At 38.0% G+C, this 20,476-nt stretch overlaps 2 protein-coding genes across 2 annotated transcripts in view; both read right to left on the reverse strand.

Moving 5' to 3' along the window:
* The window catches only part of FAM194C (family with sequence similarity 149 member C), a 67,413-nt gene extending 66,040 nt beyond the window's left edge, over positions 1-1,373 (reverse strand). The window contains 1 exon segment of the mRNA XM_087923157.1: positions 776-1,373. Coding sequence (XP_087779283.1) covers positions 776-1,373 — 598 coding nt within the window.
* A 5,726-nt stretch (positions 1,374-7,099) lies between these two features.
* Positions 7,100-19,216, reverse strand: CCDC174 (coiled-coil domain containing 174). The gene is made up of 11 exons (XM_026723015.2): positions 19,051-19,216; positions 18,528-18,632; positions 18,009-18,109; positions 17,473-17,531; positions 15,810-15,990; positions 15,465-15,554; positions 12,437-12,573; positions 11,386-11,480; positions 9,961-10,084; positions 9,067-9,219; positions 7,100-7,563 (listed from the first exon to the last, which is right to left on the reverse strand). The coding sequence occupies exons 1-11, from the start codon at positions 19,090-19,092 to the stop codon at positions 7,238-7,240; spliced, it is 1,413 nt and encodes a 470-aa protein (XP_026578800.1). The 5' UTR covers positions 19,093-19,216; the 3' UTR covers positions 7,100-7,237.
* Between the last annotated feature and the right edge of the window lie 1,260 nt (positions 19,217-20,476).

Here is a 20,476-nt window from a genome sequence, read left to right on the forward strand (position 1 = left end):
ACACAAACTTTATCCCTTTTCTACCTGTGTTGTAACTGCACAAGAGCTTCCATTAAGAGACTCATTTTATCATTTTGATGAAACTCTCAATTTTTGCAACGAATCCCATAGTGGACATGATAATTACAAGATATAATATAATCAGATTTGACTTCAAAATGAGATTGCTGTACTTGCAAAACTTATTCAGAGTGAAGCCAATATTTCTTACATCACTCTGAGTTGGTGCCAGAGTGAGAAACATATCTGCCAAATTAACCTTGCATTTACCTTCATGCAACAGCGTTGTTACTATTTGGTATGCTATTGTCATTATTAACTTATCTCCCCATTCCTAGAATTATTTTTTATCCTATTCCCAAATTAAATAAATAAAGAAATGTAAAATAAAATAAGTAAAAGCACAGGGCTCCTGAAAAAATATTTCCAGTCCACATTCCAGTATGATCTGAAGTAGCTCCTTCAGCAGAAATCCTATTGGGGGTTTCCTCCTCCATGTATACAATGAACATATCACAGACAGCCAAATATTCTGCCCATGCCATATATGTATGTATAATTCATGTTTTGGTGTGTTTTAGCAGCACTCCTTGTCATTAGTAACAGTTCTTATTTCCCCTCTAACTGCATGGAACTATATACACTTAATGCGTTGCATTTAGTCTTCCCACATATACTAAAGCTAATGAATCTTTTGGCTGAATAGGTTCAAGTTCTCCACATAGAATTCCATAGGTCATGGCAGACAAACTAACACTTATCTAAGGGATCTCACCAGCAACGGCATCAATCATTATCTTCATCTTTAACTTCAGAAGTTCTGTCAGGAGATGTATGGACCGCTTTTGGAATTTCATGAGCATTGGCTGGCCTTCAAGTGAAGTCACATAATTAGTTCTCCTCATTGAGTGTGTGGCACCCACCTTTTGAGTTCTTGATGTAGTTGCGGAGGCCAGCTCAGCCTCTTCATAGGGGAGGAATTTGGCCACTGGACAATATAAACCAGTGAAAGATTTTCTTGGTGCTATCTCTATAAGTTCATCCCAGGTAAACTCAAATATGTTTCGAACACCTCGTGGCACATGAAAGCCCATTCTCTGCCATGTGATAAGCATGTGTACCATATCAGCCAAAAGTTTTGGGGCCTTGGCTTTCATTTGCTCAAAATCAAGATTTTTATGTTCATCCGTCTTTTGCTCATCTTTTGGCTCATCCTTTTGTTCAGCTTTCTGTTCACTTTTCTGTTCAGCCTTCAATTCAGATTTCGGTTCAGATTTTGGCTCACTCTTAAGATCATTCTTATGGTCAGATTTATATTCATCCTTTTGATCAACCTTTGGACTACCTTTTGTGTCAGACTTTTGGTCATTCATATCACCAGTTCATTCATTTCATCTTTGATGTAACAACATCTAAATAAGGAGAAAAATATATAAGAAATATTTATGTGCTGTTACCTTTAGGACTAAAATATCATTTGATCAGTGAATGATGTGCTAATCTCTCTCTTTCAAAATGTATTCATTCTTTAATATCCTATCTTCAGTATAAATAATTCAACAGAACATAAAGAAAATTTCCCAAATGATATTCCTTCCATACTGAGCAGGTCCAGATTACTTTGCATCAACCAGATTGCTCCATCCTATGCCTTCAAAACATGCCATATTGAGAGCTGCATGGAATTCAGCTCCTACTCAGAGAGTTAGCATTTGCCAAATTATAATAATGAGGTTTTAAAAAAAGTTTTAAAAAAAGAGTAGCAAAGATTTTTAAGTGGTAGAAATATATAAAGGAGTGAGCCAATAAAGATTTACGAAAAAATGAGTATATGAAGGACTTAGGAAAAGAATAAGGCCATAACTGAAGGGTATGTGTTCTGGACAGATGCAGAGATCTCACAGCTTAGGCAAAAGCATCCACACTTCATCTAAACCAACATAGAATTCAGACCAAGATTGATTGTAATCTGTGGCACCACTGGTGGAATTCAATTTTTTTTAACTACTGGTTCTGTGGGTGTGGCTTGGTGGATGTGGAAGGAGAAGGATTCTGTAACATCTCCAGTCAGAGGTGGTATTTGCCAGTTCTCTGAACTACTCAAAATTTCCGCTTCTGGTTCTCCAGAACTGGTCAGAACCTGCTGAATACCACCTCTGTATGGTACAGAGTAAAGCCAAGACCTTTTCATATACAGTTCATTTCCCAGTGAATATACAGTTTATCCCAGTGATATACAGTTCTGTCTCCAGCATAATATAATAGTATAAGTTCAGTCAAAACAATCAGCAATGCTGTGGGTGTTTTCTAAGAAATACTGATGTTTACACTCTTGCACTCTTGGTTACTAGATCTGGATGGCAAAAATCCAGATGACCATGAGGTGGCAGCAGAGAGTTATGATTGTTTAGCATCTCTTTGCTACCAACTAATTCTAATGGGCATTACCCAAGCTTGGAGTTGTAAAAACATCTTAGACAAAATTGATTGTGGTAAAGTCTGGAGTCTGACGCTTGAGCAAGGAGCTTGAAGAAGATATGCAATGGTTAAGAATGGAAGTATTTCCAAGAAATAAAATGCGGCATTAGAAAGGCCTTAACTCTCCTTATGAAAAGCAGCCCTTTTTCTTTTAATTGCCTTTGTGCTCATCAGTAAGAAGCACCAAGAGAGTCCACATTTAAGTGTGACAGATAAATTACCATTGATTTAATTAGAAAATAGAAACTGAAGAATTGTCTTAATTAGAAAGTATATTTTCAACTGGAACTAATAACCTGTCAGTCTAAGCTTTATGTCAGTTGGGTTTCTATGCCAGACTAGAGTTGATCACCTTAGGAGTGAAATAACTAAATCCAGCCTCCCACCCAGAAATGTCTTCTCTGTGATTAGGGCTCATTTTATCTAACATTTCTAAAGAACCTACATATGAGCACATGTTTTTTAGAAGACCTAACTCTGAAAACTTAGGCCAATCCTTTTTTCCATGGCATGGGATTTTCCCCCTATTTTAATGCTATTTTTTTACATTTCTCCTGGAGAAAATATGTTCACTGTCCTGATATGAAAACGAAGAATAGTGTATGATCATGTGTGGGCATAGCTCACCAAACTCATCCTGCAAATAGTGGCAAGTATACACATGCGCAGGAGGTAGAAGTAGAAACAGATCAATCATGGTGCCCAAAGAAACTTTGGGATAACTATAAACTGATCTCAACTCACTTTAAATGTCACGAGTCACATTCCAAACCCAGTTGCTTGGATACCCCTTTACAATGCTGTGGAGAGGATAATGGTAGAAATGGTAGAAAGAAAGATATATTTGTTCTAAGATCACATCTGCTGAAAAGGACAAAGTGAAGGAACTTTAAATGTTTCAGTCATCGGTATGGACTAACACAGAACTAAGGATTACGATGACTCAGTGACTTAAAGATGTTGGAGATGGTCTTTGCTCCAGCGGTTTGAGTGGCAGTGTGAGTTCCCATCACTTGCCTAAGTTTCTGCCCACCTAGCAGAAAGCATCATACATGCAAGTAGATAAATAGGTACCACTTCGGTGGAAATGAGGTGGTATTTTATGCAGAATGTGAGACCCTATTAGTGCTGGATCTCCCCCGAAATGATGTCCAACTGTGAGGCGAAATTGGTGGTGGGAGAAGGCCCCAGATGATGCCGCAGGATGCTGCTCGACTTTCTGGTGAGGAACTAGTTCGCCCCCTGTGGTGCATCCTGGATAGTGTGCAAGCGCAAACTAAACAGACAAGGACTCTTTGGCAGCCAAATAACTACTTTGGATTAACACTGTAGTCTCCTGGCTAATTATAACATTGCCATATGCTAAATAAATAAATAATCACCGATATCAGCAAGGAGCATAACAGAATAACCAGCAGACACAATGAATCCCTGGGAACTGCTGTTCTTCCCAACTTCTACAAGACCAGGGAGAGTTGCATTTTCAGATTTTAGAAGATTAAGCAAGAGAAGCACATTCACACACACAGGGGTCACAAGCTGCAATGAAATGTTCAACAAAAACAAACGTAAGGAAAATCTCCAGGATTTCACTTTAAATCTGAAATTTCAGCGAAGGAGAATTTGAATTATTACCTGTTAGGAGTGTGATGTTCTAATAGTCAGAGCATTAGGTGGGTGATATGGCAGCATCCTGATTCCATATGCCAGTATTCATTCTTATGTCATAGTAGCAAGAGCCTTCTCATTCTAGATTTCTTTTGGTACAGAGTTTTCTTCACCTAAAGGCTGGTTAGGGTTCATATGTTTTTATGGTGAAAATGAAGAATTGGTTTTGGAACTTCTATCAGCCATTTCTAGCCCATGGGGCAGTCTCCCTGCTGCTTCAAATTAAAAATAGAGAGAAATGCAAAGGGCATGCAGCATCATTATGGCTGGGTGTATACAATTCAGATAGCCATAAGGCTTTCATTAATGTGAATGTATTGGCAAACTCTTTACACCTAATGGAGTGACTACTCAACCAGCCATCTGGAAAAAAAAAATCCAGAGGTAGCATTTGTTGATCTTGTACTTTAGTGCAAACAGCTTTCTTTTCATTCTACAATCCCTTCTGAAGCAACCTACCTTTTTGGCTTCCCATGCTCTAATGTAATCCTAATGGAAGACATTATGTATCCCATTGAGGGGGTTTCTTTTTGGCAGTAGCCCTGCTGTTACTGCTAAAGAGGAATTATGTCCTTGAGGAATTCTTGAAAGTTATTGCTCCTCATAAATTTGGGTGGAGAATTTCCAGGGAGCATTTGTGCCCAGTAGACACATACTTTGAATGATAAGTTTTCAGACTGTTTACCAGTATCTTTGGGTAATAAGGCAGAGAATAAAAGGATTGCTTAAAATAGCAATAGTACTAGCATTTAAATCTCCACAGTGCTTTACGGCAGTCTCTGAGTGGTTTACAGAGCCTGCATTGCCCCCAAACAATCTGGGTCCTCATTTTACCGCCCTTGGAAGGATGGAAGGCTGACTCAATCTTTAGCTGGTCAGAATCAAACTCCTGGCTGTGGGCAGTGTTGGCCTGCAATGCTGCATTCTAACTACTGTGCTACCAGGACTCATAAAATCTTGGAAAGCTTGAGCCAGTAAGGTTAGATAAATTTCACGTTAAGACTGATGGTCCAACCCAGTATAGGATAGCTCCATCTGTATCAAAATAGTTTGGGAAAAGGCTGTAAAGAGACAGATTTTGCATGCAGACAAATCTAAAGCATAAGAACTTCTAGTGATGCATTTCACCTATTGGGAGACCTCTCTGCAAATAACCTCTGTCCTCTGTCAAGAAGTGTTCTTTCCTTGGAAAATACATTAAGCAAAAGAGAGATAGGAAGCCAAAGAAAGAAAGAAAGACACCTTCTGGAAAATTCACAGGAATTATGTTCCTCAGCAGAAATAAGTAATAAGTGTGTGCCTTTCAAGTTAGTCTTGGTTCCTGGCAACTACATAAACAAGAACCAAACCTGCAGGTTTTCCTGATACTGGTACCATTTTTTCAGTAGTAGTTTTCCCTTGCCTCTTTCCTAGGGAAGAGAAAGAATGAATAGCCCCAAATCAACTGGCTGTCCTCCAGGTAGAAATAGAATTCAGGTTTCCCCACTTCTAATCTCTTATTTTACTGTTCTTAAAAATAAATTCCCCTCGTGGATAATAGCTACTCTAAATTATTAAAATTCCAATTAGGTGATAACATTTATATATATACTTTGTGGATATTCAGTGACTGTTTTCAAAAAGCAGCTTGTGCCATCTGCTGGACAAGTTTGAAGAATTTCAGGTTTAAGGGATGACAAGAGGAATTGCACTTAACTGGCTTTGTTCCTGAAGAAAAATATGAGACACATTTCCCATTAAAATCTTGCATTCCATACTTGACTATAACAATGTAGTTTACTCCCACTTTTGAAGATAGACATTTTTAATTACAGTAACAGTTGTAAATAAAAATCAGGCAAGGCATTAACTTTGTTGATGGTCTATTTGTTAAAGCCAGTACAAGTTTATGAACTCATATATACTTTTCCTAAAGAGCATATTACTGAAGAACTTGCATTTTACTTCATTATTTCAAGGCATCTCATTAAATAATACAACTTTTACCTTTTGTAGGAAAAATGGAACCTTCAAAACTGGAAAGTAAATTTTATTTTGCGGGCCACATATCACCATGATTACAACATCAATCCAGAGATCTTTTAAATATGCACTTTAGTAACACAAAATTAGTTTAGAATAATGAGCTATTCTGTAATAATAGTCTGGAAGGTCAACAACACCAATGTGTGAACATTTTGCTTGTTTAACATTGGAATAATTTCAGAAGACTGCTGGAAAATAAAGAGAAAAATTACCATTTAAAGAAATTCTGCTTGTAGCACCATGTCCTACGTGAATGTTTGATTATAAAGAACATACGCATAAGGAATGCCTATAACAACAACGAATATGATAATCACATACAGCAGGAACTAAACTTTCTTAAAGAGGAAATCTGAGGAAAGATAATCCATATCAGAATGGCCCCCAGCTGAAATTTTGCAGCTCTTGCACTAACAGGTTAAATGGAGAGGTTGATGGTGGTATGGGAGCCCATGGAGCGTCATGGTTATGTTGCTAGACCAAGACTGGGGAGAATCATGTTCACTCTTAGTATCAGAGTTTACTCTCAGCCCAATCTATCTGACAAAGATGTTATTGGGAAAAACCAAAGGATAGAATGTTAGATTTACCATCTTGAGGCCAGTATATGAATTTAACAAATTAAATGCATCAATAAGCTCCTTTCAAAATGATGACTTTTCAACCCAGTACCTTCCAATGTTCCTTCTGTGAGCTTTAAGTGTTAAAAAGATACCATTCCTAAGCTGCAAAAGTTGCTCACACCCTCTGCTTGGCTCCAAATAATTGGGCAAATGGTGATGGATGTGTAGTGTAAAACTTCTCGAGTAGCTCTTGCTCTAGGATAACCTTTTTCATTAATTAAACAAGGATTATTGTCAAAGTGTTAAAACCTGATCATATCCAAGCTTTTGTGTGCCCAAAGAAATGACATTCCAGACAAAGACAGTATCTGTTAAGTGAATTCTTTAATATTAGAAGTGATAGGGGAGAGGGAACTACAGCAAAATTCACCTGCTCACAGAAACTATCCTTAATTTGTTTTAACCATCGGGAAACCAGTTGTTCTCCTAATGGCATCTGACGTTCATGTGACTTGCTTGTAGTAGGAGAGCATATCATCCAAACTTTGGTAAACCGGCTCTTGGTCTGACGTCCTCATCTCAGGTGCCTGATTGGGTATGAAGTCCTTGTTCCATGAGTTGCTGTGAGTCTCAGCTGATGTAGACGGCAAGTTGCCCAAAGTACTGTCTTCCGTACTTACATAGGAGGATTCAGATTTGTTCCAATTTCGATTATTCAAATCGTAAAATTTCTTTTGGCCGATAAAGTAAGCAGAAGGTGGTGCAAACTCTGGATCTCTTTCATTCCTGAGTTCATCCTGCTTCTTTGACCAAAGTCCAAAAGTGAACTCTATTCATGGGAAGAGAAAGAAGAATATCAAGTTTAGCTTGCTTTTTCGTATTTAATTGAACTCATGCTTTATGAAGCTTTATAAAAGTAAGGATTGCTTCTTTTTTTTAAAAAAAAGCCTTACAACAATAATCTGTCTTACTTTTGTTTGAGAAATCCCATTTTGCTTACCTTACCAAACTTGGCAACTTTAAGACTTGTGGACTTCAATTCCCAGAATTCTCCAGCCAGCTATGCTATTCTGGGAGTTGAAGTCTACAAGCCTTAAAGTTGCCAAGTTTGGAGACCTCTGCCTTAAAAGAATCCTAAAAAAAGAAAAGAAAAAAGACTGAACTCTAAAAAAGACTATTCACATTGGGTGCCATCTACAATATAGGTGGTCCTCGACTTACGATTACAATTCTGCCCAACATTTATATTGCTAAGTGTGCGTTAAGTGATTTTTGGCTCCATTTTATGATTTTTCTTGCCACACTTAAGTGAATCCCTGCAGCTATTAAGTTAACATAGTTGTTAAATGAATCTGGCTTCTCCATTGACTTTGCTTGTCAGAAGGTCACAAAAGATAGACACAAGACCCCGGGACACACAACCATGAACCAATTGTTCAGCATCCAAATGCATGACTATGGGGATGCTGCAACGGTCATACCTGTGAAAAATGGTCCCAAATCACTTATCAGTGCCGTTGTAACTTCGAATGGTCAGTAAAGAGCTGTTGTTGAGGTCTATCTGTACCATTTAGTAATCTAGGGAAGGCTGTGAAAGAGAAACCGCTTACATGCAGTTGTAAGCTTTCCATTATGTCTGGATGAACAGACTTCTTTTTCTGTATTATGTTGGGATACAGGAATCCCTCACCTGAAATGCTGGTAACCCAACCAGAGCTTGACTTAAGAATGAGGACATTCTGCTTAGTCATGGCCTGTAACATGTTAAGAGGATTACATAACTTCCTTCTTGTTAATGGATTACAGGAAATCCTTCCTTGGCAAAATTTAAAACTTAAAACTGTCTCAACACCACCATCACCTCCTCTCCAAATCAAGGGAAAGAATCACATTGCTAAAATCATTAAGTTTGCTGTCGGAGATTGATAAAAGCACTATCAGGGTTTTTTTTTTTAATTTAAAAGGGGTAGGCAACCCACAGCTCTGGAGCTGCATGTGGCTCTTTCATCCCTCTGCTGTGGCTCCTTGTCGCCAATCGATAATTGATAGGGCTTTCGGTTAGGACAGGTAGAGGAAAAAGGAGGAGACTCTATGGTGAGGGAACCGGACTTTCGGTCAGCAGAGGAAAAATAATGCTATGTTAGGAGAAGACTCTATGGTGGGAGAACCAGACTTCCAGTCAGCTCCAGATTTGAATGGGGGGCTTCCGGTTAGGACCTTTGTAGCTCTTTGAGTGTTTAAAGTTGCCAACCCCTGCCATAGACCAAACCACCATAGCTTAAACCAAAGGAGTCTTGACATGCTGATAGTCCAAAACATTGCAGCTTCCTACCTTTGCCTTTATCCCATTCACGGACATAGGGCACACCCGGCCTTGTATCTTTCCTCTCCTGAATGATAACTTCTACTTTTCTAGTTTCTGTAGAAACTCTGGGCGGGTCAGTGGGCTTGCTGGAAGGTAGGACTGGCTCTGGCACTTCCTCCTCTGTTGTGAAGAACAACACATAGATTTTAGGCACCATATAACAATAAATGGATATATATGATATTGCAGTACTGTATGATATTGCATAGTAAGTGTATTTATGGAATGATTTGCTCACAGTAAACATGTTACTGAGATATTACCTGTTGCCCCCTCAAAAGAAAGTTATTACAAAGTAAACTGCAAGCTGCAAGCAGTAAAATAAAGAAATAAAAAATCCCTACATTTCAGTGGATACCCGAAAGCAGAACAAAAATTATGACTTGGCAACAGACCCTATAATGACTATATTGTAATATAGTTGAACAAACAAGCAGTAAGAAATATATTTTATACTCCTCCTTTCATCAATTTCGCCATCTTTTCAAAAGTTTATCAGTGACAAAAATATTAGTGGCAAACATAAACCATCCAAACTGATATAATTAAAGCATAATTTTCTAAAATATCTGAAAAATTAGTTTGGAGTTTATGAACAGAGGATTCATAATTGGATTATTGCTATGTCTGAACTAGAAAAATCAAGTCTATGCTTCTTCAATGCACACGCACAAGCTATCACAATATGTCTTTCTCTAAAAACGCTATTCTTTTCTGATTGAGACTGAAACCATATCAAACAAACTGCAATAAAGTGTCAAATTTGTGGTTGTTAGTGAATAGTAGAAACGTTGTCATCTAATCAAATATGTAAATCTTCCAAAACTACTTTTAAATGTAAAGTAAATAATTCAAAATTACCTCCATTTTCTTTTGTATCACCATCTTTTAAGCGCTTTTTCGCTCGAATTTTAGACAACCTGGCTTCCAAAATAGCTTTACGTTTTTCCTTTAAATGTTCACGCTTTGTTCTCTGACCGATGGTCTGGAGAAATGCAGTACAATAGTAATTTATGTCATCTTCAGATGTTCACCGAAACTATTTCTTTTAATCATTTCCTGCCATGCTTTTGAGATTCAAGCTTTAATTTTACCATTACTATGATGTAACTAAACTGTATTTCCTAGGGTGACATTTTCCAATGCATCAACATAACTGACAAGTATTTCTTAAAAAAGAAATTAATACAGTATTTCAGTAACAAAACTGTGATATTTTAATACTATAATTTATTCCTATATTTAGGTTTAACCATCAAACTGTATCCAATTTACACTTTTTAAATTGAGATTATTTAGAACTGAACTTATTATATGTATTAGACACATTATGTATCTTCTATGTCGGTTATGGTGAAGTCTGTAGTGCTATTAATTGATTCAACCATAACTGCTTCTGTTTACAGATAGTCCTCAACATACAGCAGTTCATTTAGTGACCAAAGTTATATCACTGAAAAAAAGTGACTTACAAGCATTTCTCACATTTATGATCACTGCAGCATCCCCATGGTCATACAATCAAAATTCAGACACTTGCCAACTGACCCCTATTTATGATGGTTCCATTTTTATGAAGGGTCATGTAATCCCCTTTTGAGACCGGCAAGCAAAGTCATGTGGAAATCAAGACTCACTTAACAACCGTGTTACTAATTTACCAACTGCAGTGATTCACTTAACAACACTGGCAAGAAAAGTAATAAAATGGGGCAAAACTCACTTAACAAATGTTTCACTTAGCAAAATAAATTTTGGGCTCAATTATGGTTGTACGTTGAAGAGTACCTGTAATTAGGTTGAAATATTGATAAACAAGGTTTTTCTTCTTTTCTCAATAACCCAGATGATTTTCCATCAATGGAAGAAATAGAAGCATGAAAAGCTGGAGTGAGGGAGATTTACATTTCCTTCCAAGTAATCCTATTTGGGTCCCTCCTATTCTGCCCATTTTATTGAGCAGCCATTTTAAAAGCGGGAGAATCATGAATCAGCTCATAAGGCAAGACTCTAAGTGACTTCCCTGGCCCATCAGCTACCAAATGTGGCTTTTCAATTGGGGGGGGGGGAGAGAAAATACCACTTCTTCATGTTATTCAGAGACCCAGTTCACCAAGGATAAAAAAGATAAGCATATCAGAAAGGCTCAGGTATTTCACAGTGTAAGTTTAGGGATGGAGAATTTATCGCTCTACAAATGATGCTGAATTACAATTACCAACAGCCCAGTCAGCATGGCCAAGGGATGCTGGGAAATTTCCCACGGTAGACTGTTAAACATCATACCTGTTCTCTTAGCATTTCTAAAGTGTCCATTTGTTTTTTTCTCAAAGCCTGATCACGGGAGAAGGCAAAGTAACCAACACCAAGCTGTCGGGCCTCTGAAAGAAATTTTGTTCTATATTAAGAGTTCATCATACATTGTAATTCCTGAACTTCCTTTACTATAAGTGATGGTATAGTAAAGAGTTTCAGGCCAGAATTCTTCCAATAACACCAGGATATGCCAGAAACTAGTATTTTGGGGTATTTTAGAGTCAATGTGGATTCTAATATGGACCTACAATTTTTCTCCAAGATTGTATCAGTGCAAAGATAGACATTTCTCAATATATTTTATATTACAATAGCCTTTGCCAATCATATGCTATCCAAATCTGTTGAACAACATACCTACCTTGATATAGTGGGGTAGTGGTTACTGCAGGCAAAGTATGCCCACAGCTTAGACTTTGATCCTGACAGGGTTCAAGATTGACTCAGCCTTCTATCCTTCCAAGGTTGGTAAAATGAGAACCCACATTGTTGGGGCCAATATGCTAACATTGTAAATCACCCAGAGCGTGCTATAAAGCACTAAGGGGCAGCATTTAAGTCTAAATACTATTGCTATTGATTTTCAGTCAATATTGCCCTCCAAATACTTAGATAGACAGACTAATTGAGACCTGAAATTTTTCCTATTTTACAGTCTCAGTTTTTGGGGCAAAATTTTCAGAAATGGTTGCTATGGCCTTCTTCCAAGAACCAGAGGAGCTGGCCCCAAATCACCCACTTGGCTTTGTGCATAAGACAGGACTAGATCTCACAAATCTCCCAATTCTAGCCTTTAAACCATGACACCAAACTAATTCTTATTTTTCCACTAAACAGTGGAATGGGATAGTTTTGTATATAAAACCCCAATTATAAAGAATGATTAATATAACAGCCCAACAAGTTTGCATCCATCACTCTAAATAAAAAAAACCTATTTTAACCAAGGAGAAAATTTACCTTGACATTAAACTGTGTGATATTTTCAAAACCAGATTTGAATCATACAAAGTCAGCCTACCATTTTCTCGAATGTCTTCATAATGAATTGGCCCCATAGGTTTCTTCAGTGCTTCTTCTTCCTCTCTTTCCCATTCCTGTCGTTGAAGCTCCCTTCTCATGTCTTCTGACAGTAGAGTCTTTTTTTCAGTTTCTGGCCTACATAAATAATTTTTGAAAAATCCATTAAGAATTGGAAAGTGGTATATGAGAGAATATCCCAAAGTCTGTAGCTATACCAACAACACCCCAATATCCAGTCTTACAGTTTAATAGCAGTATAAGTCAAAACAACTGTAGAATAGATCCCAATAGCATTGCTTTGTATAACACTGTGTAGGTGTTTAACAAGTAGGGCACTCAACTAATTTTAGTTAGGCAAAATAATTTTTAAAAATAAAACTGCCATTACTGAAATTGTGATGACCCAGGGTGGGATACAAAATAAATACAGTCACAAAAACAGATGAAGCCCCTTTTTTTCCTTCACTTTGCTTCCAAGCTCCAAATATCCTTGACTGGAGACAAAAAAATCCCACACAGTTACAAGGGAGAGGAAAAAAATAACACAAACCAGGCAAGATAAGGGCTGGAGAACATCCACAGATAACAGAACACACACTGGGAAGGAGGCCAAAGTCAGAGAGGAACCATAAACTAGAGATATTTCTATGCTTTGTTTCCAGCACTCGCCTGTACGCATGTCCGTCCGCTTATTCAGTTGTCACAGCTACAGCCCATGAAGAGGATCAAGGCCCTCTCCTCCTGAGACCATGTCTCTCCCTTATCCTCTCCTTCCTGCATGCCCTAGGATGGAGAGTGGATGGGCCTGGGTCCTCCTCTGACTGCTCAGCCAGCCTCTGCCCTTCCCCAGTCTCCTCCACAACCTCCTGAGCCACATTTCCACTCCCTGTCGGCTGTTCCTCCTCTCCCTCAGAGTCAGTCTCCATCAGGGGCATGACAGAAATATGAAACTATTCTTTCTAGTCCTCAACAAGCATGGGCTTGTAAAACTGTATTCTTTAATGTGTTTACAGTATTACAATTTTAGTACAATTTCCATGACTTTCAATAACTTTCAGTACATAATCAGTTGATAAAATAATATCAGCAGACTATATTCTGCCTTACTACTGTCTATATTTACATACACTCAAAATATGTTCTGAAGGATTAGAAGTCGCTTAGGCAAGTTTTTGGGATATGCAGATGGCCACAGAAGGAGGAACAAAGTGAAACCTCACCTCAAGTGTATTTCCACAGATTTAGATGTTTCTCAGTTAACATGTTATCACAGTTAAAAGAAAAACTTATTTTTTGATTTAGCAAAGTCCCCTCATCAACATTGTAAAGGCACAAATGACACAGTGCCAAAAATGTATTTATTCATGAGATGGCGGTTCATTTTGTAGCCAGTAAATCCTTTCAAAAATTTCTCACTCAGCAAAAAGAATTAGTTGTATGTTGACTGAATTTGTATTGGATTTATATATTGGACATTATACATGATTAGTCCAGGTTTGAGACCCGAGCGCCACGCAACAGAGTGAGCTCCAATCCTCGCCCTGGCTCCTGCCAAAATAGCAGTTTGAAAGCATGCAAATGTGAGTAGATAAATAGGTATAGCTTTGGTGGGAAGGTAACAGAGCTCTGTGACATCGTGCTGGCCACATAAGTACAGAAATACCTTCGGACAGCGCTGACTCAATGGCCTTGAAATGTAGATGAACACTGCCCCCTGCTTGTCGTCAATGACTAGCAGAGTAAAATCCAGAAGACTCCTTTGCCTTTAACTTTTATTCAACATTATAAACGATTACTTAATAGTAAAGGTTTTGGTTCCTATCTCTGAGTCAGTCTTGCCTCCTTGTGACTGCTGGAGTCCTTGTCGTTTTCTTGGCAAGATTTGAGTGGTTTGCCATTGCATTCCTCAATACTAAGTCCTGTTTATCTTAAAGTTATTATGAATTGCTAGAAATTACCTTGAGGACATCAAGGATAGCTAAGTAGTGCTTTCATAATCTATTCTGAAATGATTCAAAAATTATTCTAAGTTCATATGAAGCTTCTTCAAATTAAAAAAAAGGGAAATATATATTTCTTCCAAATTTACACTTCTCAATAAAAAGACAGTATCTTGAAAGGAAGCAAAGCATGGTCAATATATAGTCCTGTTTCAGAATCTTTTATTACTGCTATTTAATTATAAAGATATTTGAACATGAGCATTTTTTCAATACTACAGTATTAACTAGAATATTTTTTCTAAAATGATCAGTTTGACCAAGACAAGACACTTGTTAAATAACCAAGATATATACTATTTCTTGTTACTTTACAAGCCTGATTTTATACATTTGCAAATCCTTTAACTAAGAACAGAAATGCTATAATAGGTTTCATCAGAATAGATTAAAATTCAGTTCTATTGGGAAAAGCCCACTGCTTACATACTAAAGGTATTGCTAAATTGTATACTGGTTTGGCTTTCATAACCCAATACTACCTCTTGGGTGATATTGGGGTTAAACTGTTAATGATCATGGTCTAGGCAACAGGCTTCCTGACATTTCAACAGCAACTGTTGCTGGCATCTTCAAAGGCAAGGCCTTCATAGCTTATCAAGACAGGAACTCAGTCAGTCCCTGCATAGTTGCTTGTGGTCTGTGTAATCACTAAATACTGAAGGACAACACTACTGCTAAATTATGCCTGCAAATAATACAATACAGCAGTTTTATATTTAAAATTTTCTATTTTTTAGAACTTTTAGCAGCATGTTTCAATAAATTTTCAGTTACAAGATAGATAACCATTTTGCATGGCTTTCCACGTTATTTTTGTGGTTCCTACAAACTGTTTCCTTATTTGTAAATTAACACATAGGATTTCAGATCTAGACTAGTTTGAGGAGCTACTTCAAAGACTGTAAAACTATTACTCTGGTAAGAGAAGAAAACCATGTCATTTCAGCATCCATTCTTGTTTGTTTTCCCTATAAAATTGGTTTTCTAAAAAAAACATAAATGGTTTTCTACAATAAAGTTTACCTCTCGTTCAGTTTATCCATTTCTAGCAGAAGGGGCAAATCTTTCTTCTTACATCCTCTTGAACGGCCTAAATAATCCACATATTCAACCCTAAAATGAAAAACAAAATTAACTTTTGATGAGTACATTAATTACAAATCTTTCAAAGCATAACAATTTAACATGATTATTATTGTCAAAAATTGTCAACAAGCAGACTAGTTCAGCTTGATACATAACTTCCAGGGACTAGCAGTGCAAATATATTATAATAAAGCTACAATCTAAACTGAAGTCAGGTTATTGCATTTGATTACAGTGAAGCTCTGTAATACACAAGAGTGCTATTATGATACAATCACGAACCATTCTTCATCTGGGCTCTGTGGTGGTGGGACCTCTGCTTCAGACAATCTCTCTTCTTCCCCATTTTCCTCCCCCATTGCTTTTCTGGCAGTTTCACTGGTACACAGTTCTCGTACTTCTCTCTGTTTGTCAATGATCTTCTGAGTGAAATCCACAAGATATAAATCTTCAGTTTCTTCATCTATGACAGAAAACCAATTTAAATGACAGTCTACTGAATCTCTGGGCAACGACACAGCAGCAATGAAGCAACTACAAATTTGTCCATTTTGAATCCCATGAGAATCATGGATCCTGGATTTTGGACACATTCTGTAAGTTAGCCCACTTGTATCTAGTTGAGCATACAAGTACTTGATTCATGAATGGTTTTAATATACTTTCATCTTAGATACAGCAATATCAAGATTTAGCAGTGAATAAAAAGTAGTTTCTAAATTATCCTTTTCCAGTTGTTGCTGTTGCTTTACAGAAAGCAGTACAACTTGACTTCTTGAGAGAAATCCAATGCTGTACAAAAAGATTTTTAACACATTTATTCCTTCTCCTAATCCTTTTTTTTGTTTTTTTTGAGGTCCCTTCCAATCTTCCGGAGCACATTTTGAGATTACACCAACTATGAACACACATAAGAGCCATGCCTATCTGGAAATTCCCTATCAGGACAGAAAGAGGCTAGCTTCTTCAACTTTTGCTACTTGGAGTGGAAAAGATTGCTGTTGTTGTTGATGTGCACTATTTCCTGAATAGGACTTCTGAATGTAGAGCAAACTAGGTAATCCCCAATTCCCTTGTCCCCCCCACCCACCCCAGCTGTTTAGTAAAATCTTGTCAAGTTTAGAGTGCCTTCACCAAATCGAAACAAGTGCCAAATTTGTTCTGGACCTAAGAGACATTCAAGCAATGCTGAAACAGAAACATATTGTATTCTATGACAACATGGAGGATTTACAGGGGAAAAAAAACCTATTTTGCTAAGTGCAATTGAATTAGCACTTCTGCACCGTTAAATGAAGTAGAGGAAAATGGAGTATTTCAAACTATAAAGAGCATTGGCTGTATTGAACTTGGACTGTTGATCAAACTGATTGTATGCTGTTCTCATGGAAAAATGCTTCTGTCTCAAACTTATTGTCTATTATACACTATCCACAGTTGCTTGTCTGGAATGCAACCCCCACAAAGGAAAAAAAAAGCCTCCAGTACTGGCCAAGCTCTTTGCAGGAAGAGGACAAAGGCATCTACCTTGACAAATGGCATTGTCTACAGCAGTGCTTTTCAACCTCAGCGGCTTTTAAGATGTGTGGACTTCAGTTCCCAGAATTCCCTAGCCACTGATCTTCAGAAGTAGAAACATAAGCTTTCTGTTTAGGCACTGCAGTTTTCCAGAACTTAATGTCAAAGTAACTTAGAACAAATTTTAACCATTGCTCTATAGCATTATCAAGGACAAAACCAGTTATTTCAATGAGAAAGGCCTATTATTTTCCTAAGGAAGGTTATGATAGCAACAGATAGATCATACACTCTTACTGCCTCCTTAGACATGCCTATTTCAAAATAAAAATTACTGAGTATTTATTACTAGTAACAGCATTTTATAGTAGAATCTTTATCAAAGCATGTTTCACATACAATCCCAAGAAAACTAAAGGTATTTCACCTGGAAAGTCTCCCTTGGTCATTTTTTCATACAGACGTGCTTTCTCTTCCAGTTTTTGCCTAAAAACAGTAACACACCATTTTTATTAATTAAACTTAACTACCCATCTCTTCATAGCAGTCAGTCTTTTTGCCATACAGAATATGAGACAATGTAACTTAAGACCATTATATGCTGTCAAGATTGCCTTCTCTTGAAGTAGTTTTGAAATGCTATCAACGATCAATGAAAAAGGAACGCGGTGGCTCAGTGGCTAAGACGCTGAGCTTGTCAATCAGAAAGGCCTTTTTTTTCTGGGGGGTAATTCCAGAATGTCGAAGTCAGCTTTTGGGTCCCTTCTTTCTTTTTCCTTTTGGGGTGACAGGGCCCACCTTAATGCTCTTACCAGGAAGATAGAACCATTCTGGATAGCTGGGTTCATAATGCAGCACAATCCTACATCATATGGGATTTATAGATAAGATACATCCTATTTTCTTTACAATAAATCTGATTTACAATATTTAGTAAGTCTGCTTTTCTTAAAAATGAAACACCTTGATTTATCCAGAGTTTGCTTCTCCTCTATCTTCTGCTCGGCATCTTTTTCAGCTCGATCTGAAACCCCTTTGTTCTGCTTAGTCCAAATGGTTGGCTTCTGTAATAATACATTTTCAGATAAGTTATTTGGCTGTTTTTGAATCTAACTCACAGATGAACTACAGAGTTTTTATAATTTGCATCGATATGTCAAAAAAAGAGAAGCGAAATAAATGCGGTATGTTAATGCGAAAAAACCAAAGCTGAATATATTATTTACGGTAGACGTGCAATAAAACAAAACATAGGGTCAAGAATAAATAGGTATTGAATGAATGTGGATCGAATACAAAACCAGTACGAAAAATATATTGAAGTGGTTTCATCATGACTGAACCTCAAATGATAAAACAAACATATGAAGGAGTGAATGCATTTAGAAGAACCGGAAGACTAAGAATATTGTGCATATAAAGAGATTAATATTGAGCATGTAAACAAAGATTAATAATCTAAACTCTGTAAACAAACCGTACCTTGTTTACTGTTTTGGGCTTAATATGAACTCCTGCATCTTTTAAAAGTTTTTCTTTCTTGAATTCTTCCTGTTTTCGGAACAGTTCAGCTTTCAAATCTACCAGCTAGAATAGGAATAACAAAAGGAGAAAAAAAACAAACCAAAACTTTAGACAAGGGAGTCTGAATTCTTAAGAGGAGACGAAGTGGGGAAGGAGGGTAGAAAATCAAGATTTAGTTAATGCAAGATTTGCACAAGATTACAAACAGTAAGCGACTTGTAACAGTTACACCTACGTAATTCCTTTTGGAAGGGGGAAAAAAACAGACCTCCAAAGACGCGAGAGAAACTATTACCTTGGGGAACGATGGCTCTTTTATGACTTGTGGACTTCAACTCCCAGAAACCCCGAGCCAGCCATGCTGGCTCGGGAATTCTGGGAGTTGAAGTCCACAAGTCATAAAGAGAGCCATCCTTCCCTACCTCTGCCCTAAAACGACAATCGCTCTTGAAATCCCGCCCGTTCCCCCTTTGCTGCTCACCGAACCGACTGTTATATCCAGAGGCTTTTTTTTCCGATCCATAATTCTTCGGGCGAGGGGGAGCCGCTCGCCAGCAGCCCCACCGCAAAGCAGGAAGAGTCACAGCCAAACAAAAACTGCGATCGCTCGAAAAACAAGGCTCTCCAGCACCACTTCCGACTTGAGACGTAAAGCAACACTAAGCTCTCAACTTCCGGCGACGTTACTGCATATCACGACAGTACCCAGCTTGTAACGATAGGTGGAGCCGTATTACGGCCTGGGTGGACACCCCCCCCGCGCGCTTTTCCCATGAATTCTTTAGCGGGAAATTCCATCATCAATCAGGATAGAGCTGGAAGGGGCCCATGGAGGTCCTCTAAGGGGTGACACGACAGCAGTCTTCTAGTATTTGAGGGGCTGCTACAAAGAAAAGGGGGCGGGACAAGAAACAAAGGATGGAAACTAATCAAGGAGAGAAGCAACCTGGAATTAAGGAGAAACTTTCTAACAGTGAGGACAACCAGTGGGACAGCTTCCCTTCAGAAGTTGTGGATGCTTCATCACTGGAGGTTTTAAAGAAACAGACTGGAAAGACACCTGTCTGAAATTCTGCTCTGAGCAGGGATTCTCCTACTTTTAAGGAGTGGGCTGGACTAGAAGACCTCCAAGGTCCCTTCCAGCTCATTCCATTCCATTCTAATTTCTTTGCCTTTCTGTTCTAATTCTTATTCTATTTCTTTCTATTCTATTCTATTCCATTCTATATTCTATCCTAGTCCACCCCTCTGCTTTGGCAGAATACTGTATACCATTTTAAACAGATCCAGTCTCTTCTTAAAAACCTCCGGTGATGAAGCACCCACAACTTTTCAAGGCAAACTGTTTCCCCGTGAATTGTCCAAATGAAACATCGAACGGTTGTTTTGTAAGCGGTGGGGCAGGTTTGAGGGGCTTATGCTTCTCAGTGAAACAACTAAATGATGGATATGAACATGTGAAATAATACCAACTTATTAATATATCAATCATGGAAGAACCAGTTTGGTGTAGTAGAAGTTAATTAAGGCTCCAAGCTGGAAATCAGGAGACTGGTGAGTTCTAGTCCTGTTTTAGGCATGAAAGCCGGCTGGTGACTGGGCCACACACTCTCTCAGCCCAACTCACCTCACAGGGTTGTTGGGAAAATTGGGCAGAATGCAATAGAGCTGGAAGGGACCTTGGAGGTCATCAAGCTGGACCCCCTGCTCAAGCAGGAGATCCTATACCATTTCAGACAAGTGGCTGTCCAGTCTCCCCTTAAAAACCTCCAGTGATGGAGCACCCACAACTTCTGAAAGCAAGTTGTTTCACCGGTCAATTGTCCTCACTGTTAGGAAATTTCTCTTTAATTCCAGGTTGTTTCTCTCCTTGATTAGTTCCATCCATTCCTTCTTGTCCTGCTTTT

This window comes from Pseudonaja textilis, chromosome 2 (assembly GCF_049901715.1).
Source record: "Pseudonaja textilis isolate UNSWEBS1 chromosome 2, rPseTex1.2, whole genome shotgun sequence".
Classification (NCBI taxonomy): domain Eukaryota; kingdom Metazoa; phylum Chordata; class Lepidosauria; order Squamata; family Elapidae; genus Pseudonaja; species Pseudonaja textilis.

What these genes read in the sequence shown, in the direction of transcription:
- CCDC174 (XM_026723015.2), bottom strand. Translation starts at nt 19,092, where the DNA reads ATGGATCGGAAAAAAAAGCCTCTGGATATAACAGTCGGTTCG. An exon ending in GACCAAGGGAGACTTTCCAG is followed by an intron (nt 15,991 to 17,472) that starts GTGAAATACCTT and finishes TTTCTGTCATAG; the next exon opens with ATGAAGAAACTGAAGATTTA. An exon ending in TGAATGGGATAAAGGCAAAG is followed by an intron (nt 7,564 to 9,066) that starts GTAGGAAGCTGC and finishes TCCCATGAATAG; the next exon opens with AGTTCACTTTTGGACTTTGG.